Source organism: Danio rerio, chromosome 25 (assembly GCF_052040795.2).
Source record: "Danio rerio strain M-AB ecotype USA chromosome 25, GRCz13ab, whole genome shotgun sequence".
In the NCBI taxonomy this organism is placed as follows: Eukaryota; Metazoa; Chordata; class Actinopteri; order Cypriniformes; family Danionidae; genus Danio; species Danio rerio.
The window spans coordinates 2087501-2108440 of record NC_141045.1 but is presented as its reverse complement, the minus strand read 5'-3'; the positions used below and the strand labels follow the sequence as shown (position 1 = coordinate 2108440).

General features: G+C 32.0%; 1 protein-coding gene and 1 long non-coding RNA gene across 27 annotated transcripts in view; both read right to left on the bottom strand.

The window, feature by feature from the left end:
• LOC147830724 (uncharacterized) overlaps window positions 1-13615 on the bottom strand; it is a 38838-nt gene extending 25223 nt beyond the window's left edge. The window contains exons 1-2 of the long non-coding RNA XR_015526115.1: window positions 13475-13615; window positions 6589-6749 (exon numbers count right to left, since the gene is read on the bottom strand). This is a non-coding gene — a long non-coding RNA (uncharacterized LOC147830724). The remainder of the gene's footprint in view (window positions 1-6588; window positions 6750-13474) is intronic.
• A 4205-nt stretch (window positions 13616-17820) lies between these two features.
• Window positions 17821-20940, bottom strand: part of coro2bb (coronin, actin binding protein, 2Bb) — an 84826-nt gene continuing 81706 nt past the window's right edge. For 23 of the 26 annotated variants that reach the window (XR_015526004.1, XR_015526005.1, XR_015526009.1 and 20 more), the window contains one exon: window positions 17821-19184. Coding sequence is in view for 14 of the 26 variants with exons in the window: in XM_087311552.1 (XP_087167678.1) it covers window positions 19030-19184 (155 nt within the window). In the remaining 12 variants the exon portion in view is untranslated. Of the gene's footprint in view, window positions 19546-20940 lie in introns of all 26 variants that reach the window. The other 3 variants (XR_015526008.1, XM_087311551.1, XR_015526014.1) reach the window with 2 other exon arrangements.

Below are 20940 nucleotides of genomic sequence, written 5' to 3'. Positions count from 1 at the left end.
TTTTGTAGAGAATGCATTACATTTTTTTATTTAATAATTTAATTTAACATTTTATTTTTATTTTTCTCAATTAAAATATCTAGTGTTAACTAATTATATATATTTTTTTTAATTATTAAAAAGTTTTACGACTTTGAAGAAAATGTTGAACATTTCAATTATAAAAAAAAATTAAGTTGTTTACTCCAATTTTGCTGTTTATTTCACGATCAGAAAATACATCTTATTAAATATATTATCACACTTTTTGTCAAATTGTTGAAACAACAACACAAAACTTTTGTTCAATATTTTGTTTGAATTTTTGATTTATGATTAAATTGTGATGTAAAAGCTAAAAGAAAAAAGCAAAGCTTGATTTCCTCATTATGTGCAAATAAATACCCATTTATATTCAGGACAAAGCAATTAAATTGTGTTTTTGACTGGTTTCACAAATATCTCAATAACTTATTGATGTTTAATATATTTAAATTAAATATTATGCATTATTTCCAGCTTACAGCATAAAATAATGGTATTTGTCTTTAATTAAATGTTATATATTAAAAATAAAGTTATTTTGGCATTAATCTTACAAAAGTGATTAATAAATCAGTTTTACTTGGCAAATTGACATGAACTCGTACAGTACGACTGAATATGTGATCATACAGTGAACTTTTGTTCTGGAAAATGGAACAAATCTGTGTCAAATTCCTCCAAGAAATATGTAAAGAAGCCTCATAAATAAAGGCCAGGTTAGAGTGTGTGTGTGTGTGTGTGTGTGTGTGTGTGTGTGTGTGTGTGTGTGTGTGTGTGTGTGTGTGTGTGTGTGTGATAATAATCCTCTGCAGAATCATAAAAGCTGAAAAGCAGACAGATTTACAGTTTTAACATCTCGCAGTGAAATCTGAGAAATTCAGGAGCTCCAGCAGAAAAATACGTGCAAACTGTTTCAGCTTTAATTAGCTTCATTATTATATGTTTTTAATTATATATACTGTATATTAGTGTTGGAAGACAATTTATTAATTTATACCTTTGTTACTAGGTGTAACTAGGTGAATCCTTATATCCCTTTATTTCATATTTATATACATTTATTATTATTATTCATTCATTCATTTTATTTTCGGCTTAGTCCCTCTATTAACCTGGGGTCGCCACAGTGGAATGAACCGCCAACTTATCCACCATATGTTTTATGCAGCGGATGCCCTTCCAGCTGCAACCCATCATTGAGAAACATCCACACACACTCATTCACACCCACACTCATACACTACGGTCAATTTTAGCATATTCACCTGTACCGCATGTGTTTGGACTGTGGGGGAAACCGGAACACTCAGAGGAAACCCACGCCAACACGGGGAGAACGTGCAAACTCCACACAGAAACGCCAACTGACCCAGCCAAGGCTTGAACCAGCAATCTTCTTCTTCTTCCCACTGCACCACTACGTCGCCTATTATTATTAGCCTACTAATATTAATTAATAATATTATTTTATAATAATAATAATAATTATTATTATTATTATGTTTATGTATATATTTATATATATATATATATATATATATATATATATATATATATATATATATATATATATATATAATCAATTTATTAAGTATTTAGAAAAAGTTTTTATTTAATTCTGACATTTTTTGAAATGTATTTTTTTTTTTGTTATATTTATTTATATATTTTATTTGGTTATTTTTACATAGGTGAATGCACGTAATATAATACGTACATTTGTTAATAATAAAAAGAAATAAAATATATTAATAAAAATATAAATATTAATTTATTTTATATTTATTATTATTTATTATGCTCCGATCGGGATTTTTGGAGCAGATAATGAGTACCGATTCCTTGTCATGGTGATTGGCCGATACTGAGAATTTATGGTGATTGGCCGATTCTGATGCTTCAAGCTTTATATAACTTTACATAAAGCACATTTCCCCTCTAAGTATGATACTTGTTGAGATCTCCGCTGATCGGTCAGCTTGTATTTTGTTTATTGTTTTGCATTTCATTATTTGAATATGTGTGGGTTTGTTTGGGCTGGAGTCGGAGGTCACATGATCTTTCGTGACTGATTTAACCTGTGAGAGTTTGAATGATTAGCCAAGTGAGATCTCAACGCAGGCACCTGTGAAATGCTCCAGCTTATTTTACAGCTGGTTATCAGGCCAACACGCTAAACTACACGTTGTGTGTTATTTGTTTGTTTTGATGTGCTTTTTGATTGTGTTTGCGTAAAACATTCAGTTTGTTTGTTTGTTTATTTATTAGTTTTCACGGTGTTCAATAAAGTAAACGCATGGACATCAGTATTTAGGAAGCGTGGACTGTTTTAATAACCGGCGTGTAGCTACACCTTTCCCAAAAGAACAAATGAAGGATGTAGCATATAATCTCTTAAACACGCCTCTTATAACTGTTTAGTGAGGACACATCATTGGTCAGAAGCAACTTTACAGAAAATAATAGATAAGACAGATAAACAATTAGGTAAGAAAAATGACTAACAATGCAATCTGGAAACATCCCAAATGAAGGAAGAACGTGCCTCAATGAAGAAAAAGCTTGGAGTGCATATTTGATGCATTAGAAGTTGAAATGCATCCTCCTCTGCTTGTAAACTTGTAAACGAACACTTGTGATCGGCCAGATTAGCGAATACCAATGGAGTCTTAAAATGTGATTATCGGCCAATACCAATCTCTGACTGATCGATTGGAGCATCCTGAATATTAATTATTATTAATATTATTATTATCATTGTTAATTGTATTCTTCCTTATTCTTCTTCTTCTTATTATTTACTTTATTATTATTATTATTAATTGTATTATTATTACTATTATTATTATTTACTTTATTATTATTATTATTATTATTATTATTAATTGTATTATTAATATTATTAATTTTATAATTACTGTTAATGTTATTATTATTATTAATAATTTTATTATTATTATTATTATTAACTTTATTTTTATTAATATTAATTGTATTATTAATATTATTAATTTTATAATTACTGTTAATGTTATTATTATTATTATTAATAATTTTATTATTATTATTATTATTATTTACTTTATTTTTATTAATATTAATTGTATTATTAATATTATTAATTTTATAATTACTGTTAATGTTATTATTATTATTAATAATTTTATTATTATTATTATTATTTACTTTATTATTATTATTATTATTATTATTCATTGTATTATCAATATTAATAATTTTATATTTACTGTTAATGTTATTATTAATAATTTTATTATTATAATTATTTACTTTATTATTATTTGTATTGTTCCTATTGTTAATTTTATTATAACCATTAATGTTATTATCATTAATAATAATTGTATTATTATTATTATTTACTTTATTATTATTATTCATTGTATTATTAATATCATTAATTTTATTATTACTATGTTATTAATATTATTATTAATAATTTTATTATTATTATTATTATTAATTATACTTTTATTATTATTTCTTCTTATTATTATTATTATTATTATTAATTTTATTATTATTATTACTTTTTATATGTGTACGTACTATCTATTTATTTGATTAGAACTAGAGTCGTAATTAATTTCTTATATTTTTAGGATTTCCAGTCGCTCATGTGTTTGTGTGTTTTGACAGTAATACAGCAGTGTGACGTGTTTTGTCTCAGTGGAGTGTGAAATCCGTCTACAAGCTCCGTTTTCCAGACTTGTTTTTCAGCAGTTTGTGTCCGCAGGCCTCAGCGATGATCATTCTGAGCACGACTGCTGCATACTGGGATACAGTGTGTGTGTGTGCTGTGAATATTAACGCAGGTGTGTGTCTGTGTGTGTGTGTGTGTGTGTGTGTGTGTGTGTGTGTGTGTCGTGTGAAGTTCAGAGAATCAGGGTCAGTCGACTGGATCAGCATCCGCCAAAACATCTGCAGACGTGCACAAATCTGGCAACCGCACGAAAGAGAAAAATGGCAAAACCCAGAGACGCCAAAGAAAACAAGACAAGGCCCGTCACACTCAACACCTTAGCAACCCCTTGAAAAAGTCAATAAAAATATTAAAACAATATTTAAATATATTTTAAATGATAAAAATATTCTTTGATTTTCTTTCAGCTTTGTCCCTTTATTCATCAGGGGTCGCCACAGCGGAATGAACCGCCAACTTATCCAGCATACGTTTTACACAGTGAATGGCCTTCCAGCTGCAACCCAGTACAGCGAAACACCCATACAGTCTCATTCACACTCATACACTACGGCCAATTTAGTTGATCAATTCCCCTATAACGCATGTGTGGGGAGAACCAGAGCACCCGGAGGAAACCCACGCCAACACGGGGAGAACATGCAAACTCCACACAGAAACAACTGACCCAGCCGGGACTCAAACGAGCAACCCTCTTACTGTGGGGTAAGAGTGCTAACCACTGCACCACCGTGCCACCAAAGAATAAATATGATCAAATATATTATAATTAATAATCTTATTTATATGACTGAATTTCTTTTAGAGGAACTGCCTGCTTTTTACTTACTTTTATCATTTTATAATCATTTTCATTCATTCATTCATTTTTTATTCATAGATTTTCATCAATATTTTTTTATTTTTTATTCTTTATTTATTTTTATTGTTTATTTTCAAGTAGTTAATCATTTATAGCTGCCCCATCTTTGGTGATATTGATCATATTTCATTTAAGTATTCATCATATTTTATGTATTTACTTATTTATTTATTATTCTTTCTTTTTTATATTCATTATTTATTAATGTTTATTATTTATTTGCAATTAGTTAATAAATTACAGCTGCACCATCTTTGTTGATATTGATAATATTTTATTTACTTATTCATCATATTTTAGGTATTTATTTATTATTATTTGTTTATTTTATTTAATTATTGATTAATTTTTTATTTGCAACTAGTTTAGAATTTTTAGCCACACCACATTTGGTGGTAATAATCATATTTTATTTACTTGATTATTTATTATTTTTTAATGTTTATTTTATTATTTTATTTAATCATTTATCATATTTTATTTATTTATTTATTTATAATTCTTTCTTTTTTATTTAAATTTATTTTTATTTGCAACTTAATAATTTTTAGTAGCACCATTTTTGTTGATATTAATCATATCTCATTTACTTATTTATCATATTTTATATGTTTATTTATAATTCTTTCTTATTTGTTTTTATTATTCATTGTTTATTTTAATTTATTTTTCATTTGCAACTTAATAAATTATAGCTGCACCATCTTTGATATTGATAATATTTTATTTACTTATTTATCATATTTTTATGTATTTATTTATTTATAATTCTTTCTTACTTATTTTTATTATTTATTTTAATTTAGTTTTTATTTGCAACTTAATAATTTTCAGCTGCACCATCTTTGGTGATATTAATCATATTTTATCTACTTATTTGTTTATAATTTTTTTATTGATTTATTCATTTTTTATTTAAAACTAGTAAACTATTATTTATAGCTGCACCATCTTTGGTGATATTGATCATGTTTTCATTTACTTATTTATCATATTTTATGTATTTATTTACTTATTATTCTTTATTTATTAATTTTATTATTCATTATTTATTGTTATTATTTATTTTTTTATTTGCAACTAGTTAATTATTTATAGCTGCACCATTTTTGGTGATACTGATCATATTTTATTTACTTATTTTTCTTTATTTATTCATTTTTATTATTTCTTCATTATTTGCAACTAATTAATCATTTATAGCAGCACAATCTTTGTTGATATTAGTCATATTTTGTTTACTTATCATATTTTATATATATTTTTTATTATTCTTTGTTTATTTATTTTTATTATTCATTATTTATTTTTATTTATTTTTAGCCGCACCATCTTTGGTGAAATTGATCATATTTTATCTACTTTATTGATTTATCTTTATTATTCATTATTTATTTATTTATTTATTCATTTTTATTTGCAACTAGTAAACTATCATTTATAGCTGCACCATCTTTGGTAATATTGATCATATTTCATTCACTTATTTATCATATTTTATGCATTTTTTGGTAATTATTCTTTAATTACTTATTATTTATTGTTATTATTTTTTTATTTGCAAATAGTTAATAGTTTATAGCTGCACCATCTTTGGTGATATTAATCATATTTCATTTATTTATTCATTATATTTTATGTATTTATATATTTATTTAAAAGTCTATTGATTAATTTTCATTATTCATTTTTATTATTTATTATTATTTATTTTCATATTTATCTAGTTCATAATTTATAGCTTGTGATGTTAATCGTATTTCATTTATTTGTTTAAATATTTTTGATCATATTTTATTTATTTGTTTAAATATTTTTGATCATATTTTATTTATTTGTTTAAATATTTTTAATCATATTTTATTTTTTCCTTTATTTTTATATAATATTTTATGCATTTTTCATATGCACAGTGTTTCAAAACATCCAACAGGGTGATTCTCCAAAAACAAAAACAATCATTAAAACTTTATCGTACCTCAAATGACGCCTCAGCAGCAGCAGTTCCTGAAGTAAAGCGCAATACCCGCTCGGCAGTAAACAGGGTGTGGGTCTGTACGTCAGCAGATGTTGTGTCGGTGTTGGGATGAAATGCGGCTCATAAATCACACAGTAGTTCTCCTGCATCTGCTGGAGGCTCTGAGAGAAGCAGAACAGGCCATTATTCAACACACACTCTCAGCTGCTCTGTCAAACTACTGAAAGAACTAATACATTACACTGAGTGGTGTGTGTGCGTGTGTGTGTGTGTGTGTGTGTGTTTAAGTGTGAGAGTGTGTGTTCGTGCATATATGTGTGTTTGTGTGTCTGTTTGTGTATATGTGTGTGTTCGGTTGTGTGCATATGGGTGTTTGTTTGTGTGTGTGTGGGTATGTGTGTGTGTTTACACATGTGTGTGTGTTTGCGTCTGGTTGTGTGCATATTTTTGTGTGTGTGTGTTTGTGTTTATGTGTGTGTGTTTTTGCGTATGTGTTAGTGTGTGTGCATTTTTGTGTGTGTGAGTGTGTGCTTGAGCTTGTGTGTGAGTTTTTGCGTATATGTTTGTGTGTGTGCATTTGTGTGTGTTTGTGTGCTTGTGTTTATGTGTGTGTGTGTTTTTGCGTATGTGTTTGTGTGTGTGTGTGTGCATTTGTGTGTGTGTGTGCTTGTGTTTGTGCTTATGTGTGTGTGTTTTTGCATATGTGTTTGTGTGTGTGCATTTTTGTGTGTGTGTGCTTGTGTTTGTGTGTGTGTTTTTGCGTATATGTTTGTGTGTGTGCGTGTTTGTGTGCTTTTGTTTATGCGTGTGTGTGTTTTTGCGTATGTGTTTGTGTGTGTGTGCGTGCATTTGTGTGTGCTTGTGTTTGTGCTTATGTGTTTATGTGTGTGTGTTTTTGCGTATGTGTTTGTGTGTGTGCATTTTTGTGTGTGTGTGTGCTTGTGTTTATGCGTGTGTGTGTTTTTGCGTATGTGTTTGTGTGCATTTGTGTGTGTGCTTGTGTTTATATGTGTGTGTTTTTGCGTATGTGTTTGTGTGTGTGCATTTTTGTGTGTGTGTGTGTGTGTGTGTGTGTGCTTGTGTTTATGTGTGTGTGTGTTTTTGCGAATGTGTTTGTGTGCATTTGTGTGTGTGCTTGTGTTTATGTGTGTGTGTTTTTGCGTATGTGTTTGTGTGTGTGCATTTTTGTGTGTGTGTGTGCTTGTGTTTATGTGTGTGTGTGTTTTTGCGTATGTGTTTGTGTGCATTTGTGTGTGTGCTTGTGTTTGTGTTTGTGTGTGTGTTTTTGCGTATATTGTGTGTGTGTGTTTGTGTGCTTGTATTTGTGTTTATGTGTGTGTTTTTGTGTATGTGTTTGTGTGTGCAATTGTGTGTGCTTGTGCTTATGTGTGTGTGTTTTTGTGTATGTGTTTGTGTGTGCAATTGTGTGTGCTTGTGCTTATGTGTGTGTGTTTTTGTGTATGTGTTTGTGTGTGCAATTGTGTGTGCTTGTGCTTGTGTGTGTTTTTGTGTATGTGTTTTTTGTGTGTGCATTTTTTGTTTGTGTGTGTGTGTGTGTGTGTTTGTGCTTATGTGTTTATGTGTGTGTATGTTTGTGTATGTGAATTTGTGTGAGTGTTTGTGTGTCTTTGCATTTGTGCGTGTGTTTGTGTATATGTATGAGTGTGTATCTATTTTTGCTTGTCTTTGTGCATATGTGTGTATGTGTTTTTGTGTGTCTGTCTCTGTATATGTGTGTGTTTTTATGCATGTTCGTGTTTGTGTATTGAACCGTGGGCTAACTGTATTGTTGCATCCCTGATATACACATGGGCACTGTTTATATGTATGTATATATTTGGTCATATGTATGTAATTAAGTGATTTGACTACCCTAACTGTGATCAACATGTCAATGAAGTTACCATAGATGGTTGTTCGCCCAATAAAGGGTTAACTCTCCCTCTGTATTCACAAAAACAAACCAAAAGAAATGCCCATAAAGTTGGTGGACAACATCAAGATTTAAAGCCAGCGCTTCCCGAGAAACACACAGCTCCAAACATCACTCTATAGACTCTCAACCTCCTGAGAAATTCCTCAGACGCCTCTGCTGAACTGCTCTTGCCCTCTCCAGCTGAAAATACTCCCAATAAAACCTTTTCACACCCTGTAAACGCTTTTATACCGTGTTGAGCAGCCTATATTCACTTTACAGACAGGTCTACCAAACTGGCTGCAAAACAACCTCCATATGCACTGTGAAATATCTGTTAATGAGCAGTTACCGCTTCTTTATTGTGATTCACAGGTGTTTTCAGTGTATTTACGGATGTACACTACCTGACCAGAGTCTTGTCATTGATCCCAGTTGTAAGAGCAACAAATAAAAACTTCTAGGTGGATTTCTCTGATGGATCATCTGTTGATCTGCAATCATCACAAATCCTGCAGAAGACCAGCATTTCTCACAGAAATCAGTCAAGTTTGGTGAAGGAGAAGTCATGGTTTGGGGTCATTCATTATGGGGGTGTGCGAGAGATCTGCAACATCAACAGCCTGAGGTGTCAAGACATTTGAGATGCCAATTACATTACAAACCACAGGAGAGGGACAATTCTCCAGCAGGATAGCGCTCCTTCTCATACTTCAGCCTCCACATCAAAGCTCCTGAAAGCAGAGGAGGTCACGCTGCTCCAGGATTGGCCAGCCTAATCACCAGATATGAACATTATTAAGCATGTCTGGGGTAAGATGAAAGGAGGTGTTAAAGATGAACACAAAGACTCTTGATGAGCTCTGGGATCCTGCTGAAGCTTTCTTCTTCATTCCAGATGACTTTATTAATCAGTGATTTGAGTCATGTCAGAGATGTATGGATGCAGTCCTCCAAGCTCATGATGGAGTCAGACACAATATTCATTCTGTCTCCACTGCAGCAGGACTTTATATTCTATACTGGACATTATTGAAGGTTCAGTGATGAGACTTTAGTCTGAGCAGAGTCAGACCGCACTGTCCTGATCACATCATTATTAATCAAGACATGATCAGATTTTATTGTGCTCAAACAAGCAAAATCTAGAGGCCTTTGCCTTTCATATTAGTCACTTCTGACACCAAATCATCAACTAGAAGTTATTATTTGCTGTTCCTGAAACCTGGATAGGCAACAAGACTTTTGTCAGGTAGTGTAAATTACTATTACAGGACCTTTATCTCTGCTCTGTCAACTTTTGATACATAAAATTTAACTCTGCAGTTTAACAAAGTGACTTTCACTGACATTTGAGTATGTTGAAATAATATTTTATATTAGAAATCAGGTCGCTGGTTCGAACCTCGGCTCAGTTGGCATTTCTGTGTGGAGTTTGCATGTTCTCCCTGCGTTCGCGTGGGTTTCCTCCGGGTGCTCTGGTTTCCCCCACAGTCCAAACACATGCGGTACAGGTGAATTTAGTAGGATAAATTGTCTGTAGTGTATGAATGAGTGTGTGTGGATGTTTCCCAGTGATGGGTTGCGACTGGAAGGGCATCCGCTGAGTAAAAACTTGCTGGATAAGTTGGCGGTTCATTCTGCTGTGGCGACCCCGGATTAATAAAGGGACCAAGCCGACAAGAAAATAAATGAATGAATGAGGATTAAGTTTGTAAAATAGCAGTAAAAGTACTGGCAGTTTATTACCAGGCTTTTGTACCTTAATTTAAAAACAATATACCACTTAGACTATTAAAAATGACCATTAAAATAGATTTTCAATATAAACGTCAATAGATCAAAGTCCCATAATGCAATTTAAAAAGCATAAATAAACAAGAAATAAACCAAAATAAGTTTTTTTTTTTTGGTTAATTACACAAAAAAAGATGATGAGGAAGGGTTTAAACTTTGAGTTCAAGTTAAACAAAAGCTATTTTATATTGGTTATAAAAGCCAACATCTCAACTCGGGAACGGAAAATCAAATCAGACTTTGTCGAGAACGTCTGATTAGATCTATGGTTAATTAAATGATGTTAAAGCGTCACTATTTCATCATCTCGCAATCTGAAGGCGGTGAGAGGATCTCAGCAGCCTCATTTGTCAATTGACGCATGTAAAATAGAAAGCACGAACTAACAGATGCTCAAAAACACACTTATGCAAGAAACCGTTCTAGTCTTGATGGAGTTATTGTGTTTGCATTAGACATACGACGGACATTCGTATTCCCAAGACTAAAAATGACATTAATCTTTCCTCCAGCGCCTTATACAATTATTGATGTTCGCAAAAGTTACTTTTATTGACATTTAATTACGTTGAAATAATATATTATATTGGAAATCATACATGTTTACAGGATTAAGTTCGTAAAATAGCAGTAAAAGTACTGGCAGTTTATTACCAGGCTTTTGTACCTTAATTTACAGACAATATATCACTTAGACTATTAAAAACAAGTAGATTTTCAACATGAACGTCAATGGATCAAAGTCCCATAATGCAATTTAAAAGCATAAATAAACAAGAAATAAAGATTAATTGCAAAACTCATAAAAATATGATGGGGAAGGGTTTAAACTTTGAGTTCAAGTTGAACAAATGCATATTCAAACTGGATTTAGAAGACAATATTTCAACTCTGTAACGGCAAATCAAATCAAACTTTGTCGAGAACGTCTGATTTGATCTACGGTTAATTAAATGATGTGCAAGAGTCACTATTTCATCATCTCGCAATCTGAAGGCGGTGAGAGGATCTCAGCAGCCTTATTTGTCAATCGACGCATGTAAAATAGTAAGCACAAACTAACGCATGCTCTAAAAACACACTTGTGCAAGAAACCGTTCTAGTCTTGATGGAGTTATTGTGTTTGCATTAGACGTACGACGGACATTCGTATTCCCAAGACTAAAAATGACATTAATCTTTCCTCCAGCACCTTATACAATTATTGATGTTCGCAAAAGTTACTTTTATTGACATTTAATTACGTTGAAATAATATATTATATTGGAAATCATACATGTTTACAGGATTAAGTTCGTAAAATAGCAGTAAAAGTACTGGCAGTTTATTACCAGGCTTTTGTACCTTAATTTACAGACAATATATCACTTAGACTATACAAAATGACCATAAAAAGTAGATTTTCAATATAAAAGTCCCATAATGCAATTTAAAAGCATAAATAAACAAGAAATATTGTTTTTAGTTAATTATACAAAAAAAATTATGACAAAGTGTTTGAACTTTGAGTTCAAGTTGAACAAATGCATATTTAAACTGGATTTAGAAGACAATATTTCAACTCTGTAACGGCAAATCAAATCAGACTTTGACGAGAACGTCTGATTCGATCTACGGTTAATTAAATGATGTGCAAGCGTCACTATTTCATCATCTCGCAATCTGAAGGCGGTGAGAGGATCTCAGCAACCTCTTTTGTCAATTGACGCATGTAAAATAGTAAGCACGAACTAACGGATGCTCAAAAACACACTTGTGCAAGAAACCGTTCTAGTCTTGATGGAGTTATTGTGTTTGCATTAGACGTATGAGGGACATTCGTATTCCCAAGACTAAAAATTACATTAATCTTTCCTCTAGCGCCTTATACAATCGAAAAGATTGATGTTCGCAAAGCTTATTACTTCAATTACGCCGTCTAGCTGGGAACAATTTCCCATGATGCAATGAGTCAGTCGCTTTGGTCGTTATTTCTGCCATTACCAAGTACCAGACGACGTCTAATGACACTGATAACATTCTTCTAATCTTCAAGCCGTCCTGAATGAAAGCGAATCCTGTCATCGATGATTGCGCTTCCATGAGGAGTCACCCAATCCGTTGCACATTCTCCACAAAATTGAGCGCCTTGTTGTCATTTATGCAGCAACAGTAGCTTCATTTTGACACTGGGTTCAGATCAAGCCATTATCCAGGCCAACTTATAACTAAAAGCTCTCAAACTCATTATAAAACATCTTGACGTCGAAGATTGATTACACCAATGTAATTGTCTTCTTGGCGGACAGTGATCATATTAACTCTGGGAAGCAGAACAATGTGTGCTAAATGTGTCTGAGGGACATTAAAGCCCCCAGGACGCTTATGAAGACTCGTTTTAAACTATCCTCACCTATAAATGTGAAAAAAAATACATTGATCACATAAAATAAACCTCCTGACAAACATTTGACCGTTCCCTTTTCTATAATAGATCACAGGTAAATGTAAAACAGCTCATACACCAAACGATTCAGTGAACTGTCCGAATAAAACAAACTGATTCGCGAGTGATTCATTCACAATTCAGGCATTTCTAATTCTTTATGGTCATAATATCTAAATTTTATCTAAAAATATATGGCTAAAATGATCACTGAAATAATTCTTAGGTCGTAAAATGGCAATACTTAGCATGAGACAAGGATACAGTACGAAGCACGAGTGAACTGTCCGAACGAATCAAATTGAATCACAAAACATTTCAGAAGTTCTTGCGAATCTGAAACGCCATCTGGCATCTGTCTGCTAATAAACTGATAGAAATTATTAAATAAATATTAATAAATAAACCATTAGTGAACTGTCCGAGCAAAACGAACAGATTAGCGAGTGATTAGATCTCGTCAGACAATTCTGATTCAAGTCCACAATATTCAAACACATATTCAAATATTTTCTGAAATATACAGCTTAAAATGATCATTAAAACAATGATCATGTCAAGCGTGAATATTCAGCGTCAGACAACGATGTAGTACTGTTGTTTACATGATATCCCTCACCATATCAGCACAAGTTCACCTCAAAACTACGATTAAATCAGTAAATTGTTAGTCTAGTTATCACACAAATATTCATTTACGTTCTTTAGAAAAGCAGGTTAACATAACTAACAACTAACTAGTAACTTACATAATCCCGTTAAGACGTGAGAAACCGCAGCAAACGAAGCACGAGTGAACTGTCCGAATGAATCGAACAGACTAAATGAATCAATCACATTGAACCACAACCAATTTCATCAGTTCGATTAGCTAATAATCTATCAAAACAGCAATTCTGATGCTTATGAAACACAAATTTGTGAAATATATGAGTTAGCAAAATAGTCACGTGTTAGCAACTCAAACTCACACGTTCATCCCACGATCCTTCGGTGAACTCGTAGTTTATTTTGGTCGTTTTTTTGTTTTGTTCCCACAAATTGTTATTTTGGTTTAAATACACATAAAGCATGGTTTAAAGTGGATATAACTATTTAAAATGATAAACATATATAAATACAATTAAGCTGCAAGACCAATGATTCAGTGCGAGTGAACTGCAAATGAATCAAACTGAATCACAGATCATAATTCGGACGTTTTTGCGAATCCGATCCGCCATCTGTCTGATAATAAACTGATGGAAAACATATTAAATACTCATTTTAAAATAAACGATTCAGTGAACTGTCCGGGTAAAGCAAATATATTCGCGTGTGATTCATTCACGTTCATCCCACGATCCGTCCTCAGCTGAGTTCAGTGAACTCTTCATTTATTTGGTCGTTTTTTTTTTTGTTCACACAAATCATTATTTTATTCTAAGACACAACATTACAGTACAGTATGGTTTTAAAGAGGATAAAACTATTTAAAATGTTAAACATGTATCAATACTAACAAAGAAGTATCCAATTAGACTGTAAGACGAAATGATTCAGTGCGAGTGAACTGTCTGAATGAGTCAAACTGAATCACAAATCATTTCAGACATTTTTTCGAATCCGATCCGGCATCTGGCATATGTCTGATAATAAACTGATGGAAGAAATATTAAATAATAGTTTAAAAATAACTAAGGACAATGGTTTTCGGGATTTTTCATGGTTTTGTGGCTGAGTATCCTACTTTATTTGGTAAACGACACCAGCCGCGAATTCTGAGTCCAAAATAATTTGAATTAAATTACAGAAGTCAGACAAATATTGCTTTTGTGTTGCGATGAATTTAAATAAAGAATACAATTAGTACAATAATAAATCACAGAATTACGTTGGGCTATTTTTTTGGCTGAACTATTTCTAGCTCTTTATTTTGTATCCCAAGTCACTCGTATTTCGTTCATAATGAGCCCACAGCGATGCTCCGAGAGGAAAACATATTGCTGAATTCATCTTCTGATATTGGATTCCAGCCTCATATTTTCAGCTGGAGGTGATTTTATTCTGGCCACAGAAAAATGTCAGAAATTCTTCATCGGTGTTTGTGAAACCCAAGAACTGTGTTGACTTTGTCTGATGGACAGTGACTGAACCAGTGTTTATAGTTAGTTTAGTTTAGTTTAGGTTTGATCCCCCTGAGGCGAATATTTATGTCAAGTGGGGTGTTTCACACGTAGCTAAGACAATTAACACACTTAACTCAATAATGTAAATTACTTAACAGCACATACACAAAAATCAATTAAATAAATAATAGGCCTAATTATTACATAAATAAATGATAAAATTAATAAGTGCTTAAATAAATAAATGAAATGTATAAATAAATAAACAGTTAAACAAATAAATAAAACGAATACATAATTAAATAAACTGATAAATAAACAGTTTAACAAAATTAAAACTAATAACAAAAAATATAATAAATAAATAATCAAATAAATAACAGTTAAATAATTAAACAGTACATAAATAAATATATGAATAATTAAATAAATAAATAAACACTTAATCAAATAAACAAAATATATTCAGAAATAAGTAAACAGTTAAATAAACAATTCAATAAATAAATAACAGTTAAATAATTCAATAAATAAATAAATAATAAAATTAAAAATAAAGTAACTAAACTGTAAAGTAAATAAATAGATAAATAACCAGTTAAAAAAAACTAGTTAAATAAATAAAAAATAATAACAAAATAGTATATATATATATATATATATATATATATATATATATATATATATATATATATATATATATATATATATATATATATATATATACATACATATATATATATATATATATATATATATATATATATATATATATATATATATATATATATATATAAGTTAATTAAATATATTCATAAACTGTTAGAAAAATTATTAAATCAATACTAAACAGTTAATTACATAAATAAACAGTGAAACAAATAAATAAAATACTTGAATAATTTGAATAGTTATTTAAATAAACAGTTAAAAATAAATAAAGTATACACATAATTAAGAAAACAGTTAAATAAATAATTCCATAAATACATAACAGTTAAATAATTAAATAAATAAATAGTTTATTTAAAAATAAAGTAACTAAACTGTTAAATAAACAAATTAAATAACAATGAAAAAAGACACAATAAATAATTGAATAAATAAACAGTTAAATAAAATAAATAACTTCAAATAAAAAATAAAACGAATAAGAAATGAAATAACTATATAAACAGTTAAATAACTGCACAAAATAAATAAATAACTAAACAGTTAAATAAATAAAAATAATAACAAAAATAAACAAATATATAATAAATAAATAGATAACAGTTAGATAAACAACTGAATAAATAAATAGTTAAATAAATAAATAGGTAAATAAACAGTTAAATAAATAAAATAATAATAAAAATAAACAAATATACAATCATAATAAATAAACAACAATCAAACAAATGATTACATATATAAACTAAACAGTTAAATAAAATAACTACAGTTAGATAAATAAAAAATAATAACATAAACAAGTATAATAAATAAATAACAATTAAATAAACAATTAAATAAAAAATAAACAGTTAAATAAAATAAACAAACTAAACAGTTAAATAAAAATATAACACAAACAAAATAAATAAATAGTTAAATAAATAGTTAAATAAACAACTAAACAGCTAAATGAATAAAAGAATAGTAACATAAAAATAAAAAATATGCATAAAATAAATAAACAAAGGATGGATTCCTCACTGCCAGGCCCCCAAACAAGAGCTTTCTGGATCTCTTTAACTTTCTTTTCAGCTCTTTTCTTCAGAAGTCACCCTACACGAGTCTTTGATTTCAATCTGGTTTGCTTTAAGATCACTACAACCTTCACATATAATGAATTTAAGGTGAAATAAAGGAATCTCCACACCTGCAGCGCAAACATTATTAGTGAAGACAAATGAACGAGTCTCTGTTTGTGCTGAAGCAACTCCTGGTTAACTGGGTATACAGTAATGGCTATCAGATTAGTGCCTCCTTGATTTACTACTTCAATATACTGTTTGTTTTCCTGGTGGTTTATGTGGCCGAGTTTGCTAATGTTCTTCCAGTAACATTAAAAGAACGAGACCAGATAGCTTTAAGGGTGTATAGTTTGGCATTTTCTCACCATTTACTCACAGTAAAGTGCTTCTAAACCTTGATGAGTTTCTGTCTTCTGCTGAACACAAAAGAAGATATTTTGAAGAATGTTGGAAAAAAGAAACCCTGAAATCCAAAGTAGGAAGAAAAACCAGAGTTCTTACAGAAATCAGTCAAGTTTGGTGAAGGAAAAGCCATGCTTTGGGGTTGCATTCAGTATGGTTGTGTGCGAGAGATCTGCAACATCAACAGCCTGAGGTCTCAAGACATCTGTGCTGCCCATTACATTACAAACCACAGGAGAGGGACAATTCTCCAGCAGGATAGCGCTCCTTCTCATACTTCAGCTCCCACATCAAAGCTCCTGAAAGCAGAGAAGGTCACGCTGCTCCAGGATTGGCCAGCCCAATCACAAGAGGTGAGCGTTATTGAGCATGTCAGGGGTAAGATGAAGGAGGAGGTGTTGAAGATGAACACAAAGACTCTTGATGAGCTCTGGGATCCTGCTGAAGGCTTTCTTCTTCATTCCAGATGACTTTATTAATTAGTGATTTGAGTCATGTCAGAGATGTATGGATGCAGTCCTCCAAGCTCATGATGGAGTCAGACACAATATTCATTCTGTCTCCACTGCAGCAGGACTTTATATTCTATACTGGACATTATTGAAGGTTCAGTGATGAGACTTTAGTCTGAGCAGAGTCAGAGCTTACTGTCCTCATCAAACCATTAATAATCAAGACATGATCAGATTTTATTGAGCTCAAACAAGCAAAATCTAGAGGCCTTTACCTTTCATATTAGCCACTTCTGACACCAAATCATCAACTTGAAGTTAAGATATTATTTACTGTTCCTGAAACTTAGATAGAGAAGACTTTTGTCTTCAGAAATAATGACGAACACAATCACAGAGTACAAACATCTCCTGTATTTCTAGATGGAGTGTTTTTTGCTCTCCTGTAGCGCCTCCTGCTGGCCAACATCATGAACAGCTTCATACAGCTCCTCCAGAGTGAAAGCAGATCTGTTACTAAACAAGATTTCATCTGCACATTTGTATCTTAACCCTTGTGCATTGTTCAGATTGACTCCTGGTTCATTATGTTATGTTAGTATCAACAGTAAAAATGACATATTTGACCTCTGCCCAGCAGGGAAAACCAGCAACAATCAAGAATGCTGGATTATATGCTGTCGTGGCTTTGCAATCAAAACATGTGGTTATAATGGAAGTCAATGGGGCAAAAAAAGCCCCCAACATAACCAAAGGGGAGTCAATTTGCCCCTATTTTAGTGTATTGTTGAATCTTTTGAAAGCATTTTCCCCAAAATATGTGACAAAATAAGATTTGTCAGCAAAAATCATCCCATTTGCTGAAACACAAAGAAAGTTGAGGGCAAATTAAGACTTAAAATAACCCCAGAGTGGATGAAAACATCCCCAACAACACACAAGGGTTAAAAAAAACAGCTTAATAAGATAAAAAAATCAACATTATATTCAATTATAAACATCATCCAATGTCATTACAAACTAAATCTCCACAAAAGTTTCATAATTCAGTTTTGCCAAACACAATTTACAAATGTACATCCATCTTCAACACACTGTTAAAGTCAAAATTACTAGCCCCCCTGAATTATTAGACCGCTTGTTTATTTTTTCCCCCAATTTCTGTTTAACAGAGCAGATGTTTTCAGCACATTTCTAAACATAACAATTTTTAATAGCTCATCTCTAATATCTGATTTATTTTGTCTTTGTCATGATGACAGTAAATAATATTAGACTAGATATTCTTCAAGACACTTCTATACAGCTTAAAGTGACATTTAAAGGCTTCACAAGGTTCATTAGGGTAACTATGCAGGTTAGAGTAATTAGGCAAGTCATAGCTTAAAGGGGCTAATAAAAATTAACCTTAAAATGGTGTTTAAAAACTTAAAAACTGCTTTTATTCAAGCCGAAATAAAACAAATAAGACTTTCTTCAGAAGAAAAAATAATATCAGACATACTGTGAAAATTTCCTGAATCTGTTCAACATCGTTTGGGAAATATTTAAAAATTATGAAAAATTCAAAGGGGGCGAATAATTCTGACTTCAACTGTAGATATTAAGTGTAAATAAAGCATGACTGAGTCAGTGTGTGTGTGTGTTTCTCAGGTTGTTGAGCTCCAGCTCCAGCGTTTGCATTCTCTCCTCTTTTTCTCGGAGCTCTTCTTTGAGTTTCCTCAGCTCCTCCTGCTGTCTGTAGACCGTCTTCAGCAGCTGAGCAGGAACACACACACACACACACACACACACACACACACACACACACACACACACACAGGAGATTGGAATACAATTAGCATTTCATTGTTAAGATGCAGGACAATATTTGTCAGAAATACAGCTCTTTCAGTGGTTAGCACTGTCGCCAAGATGGTCGCTGGTTCGAGTCCCGGCTGTGTCAGTTGGCGTTTCTGTGTGGAGTTTGCATGTTCTCCCCGCATTCGCGTGGGTTTCCTCCGGGTGCTCCGGTTTCCCCCACAGTGCATGCGGTACAGGTGAATTGGGTTGGCTAAATTGTCCGTAGTGTATGAGTGTGAATGAGTGTGTATGGATGTTTCCCAGAGATGGGTTGCAGCTGGAAGGGCATAAAACATAAGCTGGATAAGTTGGTGGTTCATTCCACTGTGGCAACCCCAGATTAATAAAGAGACTAAGCCGAAAAAAAAATGAATGCATGAATGACAGAATAATAATATAAAATAATGATAGAAAGTAATAATGATGACATAAAAAAATAAAAAAATTAAATAAAGTATATGAACAGACTTAAAAAAATATATGAAAAAATAAAAACATGTAAATGAAGAACAAAAATGCTAAAGATTTAACTAATATTAACTTTTAAATCGAAAAAAGTCTAAATAAATGTAAAATGTCTATGAAAACTAAAAGTACAACCTCAATTACTAAAATGACAATGTTTTGAAAGAGCAGTAATGCGCACACACACACACTCACGCACGCACGCACGCACGCACGCACACACACACACACACACACACACACACACACAGGGCATTACATATAGCCTGTTTCCATTGAGTGGTATGGTACGGTTTGGTTTGGTACGCTTTTAGGGCCATTTTCACTATCAAAAGGTGTACCGAACTGAACCGAAGTGTAAAACTTTTTCGGCAACCTTTCGAAAGGGAACCAACCACGAGAAAGGGTACCAAAAGGCGGAGCTAGACGCGTAGCTGAACGCTATTGGTTTACAGAGATACGTCATTCGCTTACGCAACAAGTCAGAATGAAAACAAAAAACCCGCCATCTTTGAAAAACACAGCCGAGAGTTTACAGCGGAATTACATATAGATATAATAACGTGTCATGGTCGACCCGGGCTCAAACTAACCGTGTCGTTGTCTTGATGAACAGCCACAAAGATAAAAAGAAGAGCAGATTTACCCTGTGCCCTGTAGTTTTTTACGAGCCAGTGTAAAGCGCGAGCGGTTTTGCTTTCTCGCTTGCGCTCGCCGCGCGTCTACATCTGAAATAACAAACGTCTTGAGCTGATGATGATAACGAGCGCTTGATTATTGACGTGCTTTTGAAACCCGATCCTGTCAGACACTGACAAACGCGAGAGCGACCCGCAACAAAACAAAGGAGAAGCCGGAAAAAAGGAGCACATGATTTCTTCAGCAAACGTGAACAAACTGCCCAGTTTAACTATTATCATCATCACCTTCTGGACTAACATGAACTCAGAATGATGGAATGACTCTCTAACAGAGGCTACACGTGCTGCTGAAGATTACACACACACACATGAGAGGTCTGCTCTGACTCTAGGCTAAACTTTCTGTTGTTTTTGAACCTAAATAAGGACTAAATGTCTGCTGTTTGTAGTTCTTCTGTAGTTGGTATCATATCGGAGACTGTAAGGGGCTGTATGTGTTCATATATGTTCATTTATTTATTTAATATAATCACAGACGTTACAGTAGGCTGTTTCACACTGTCATT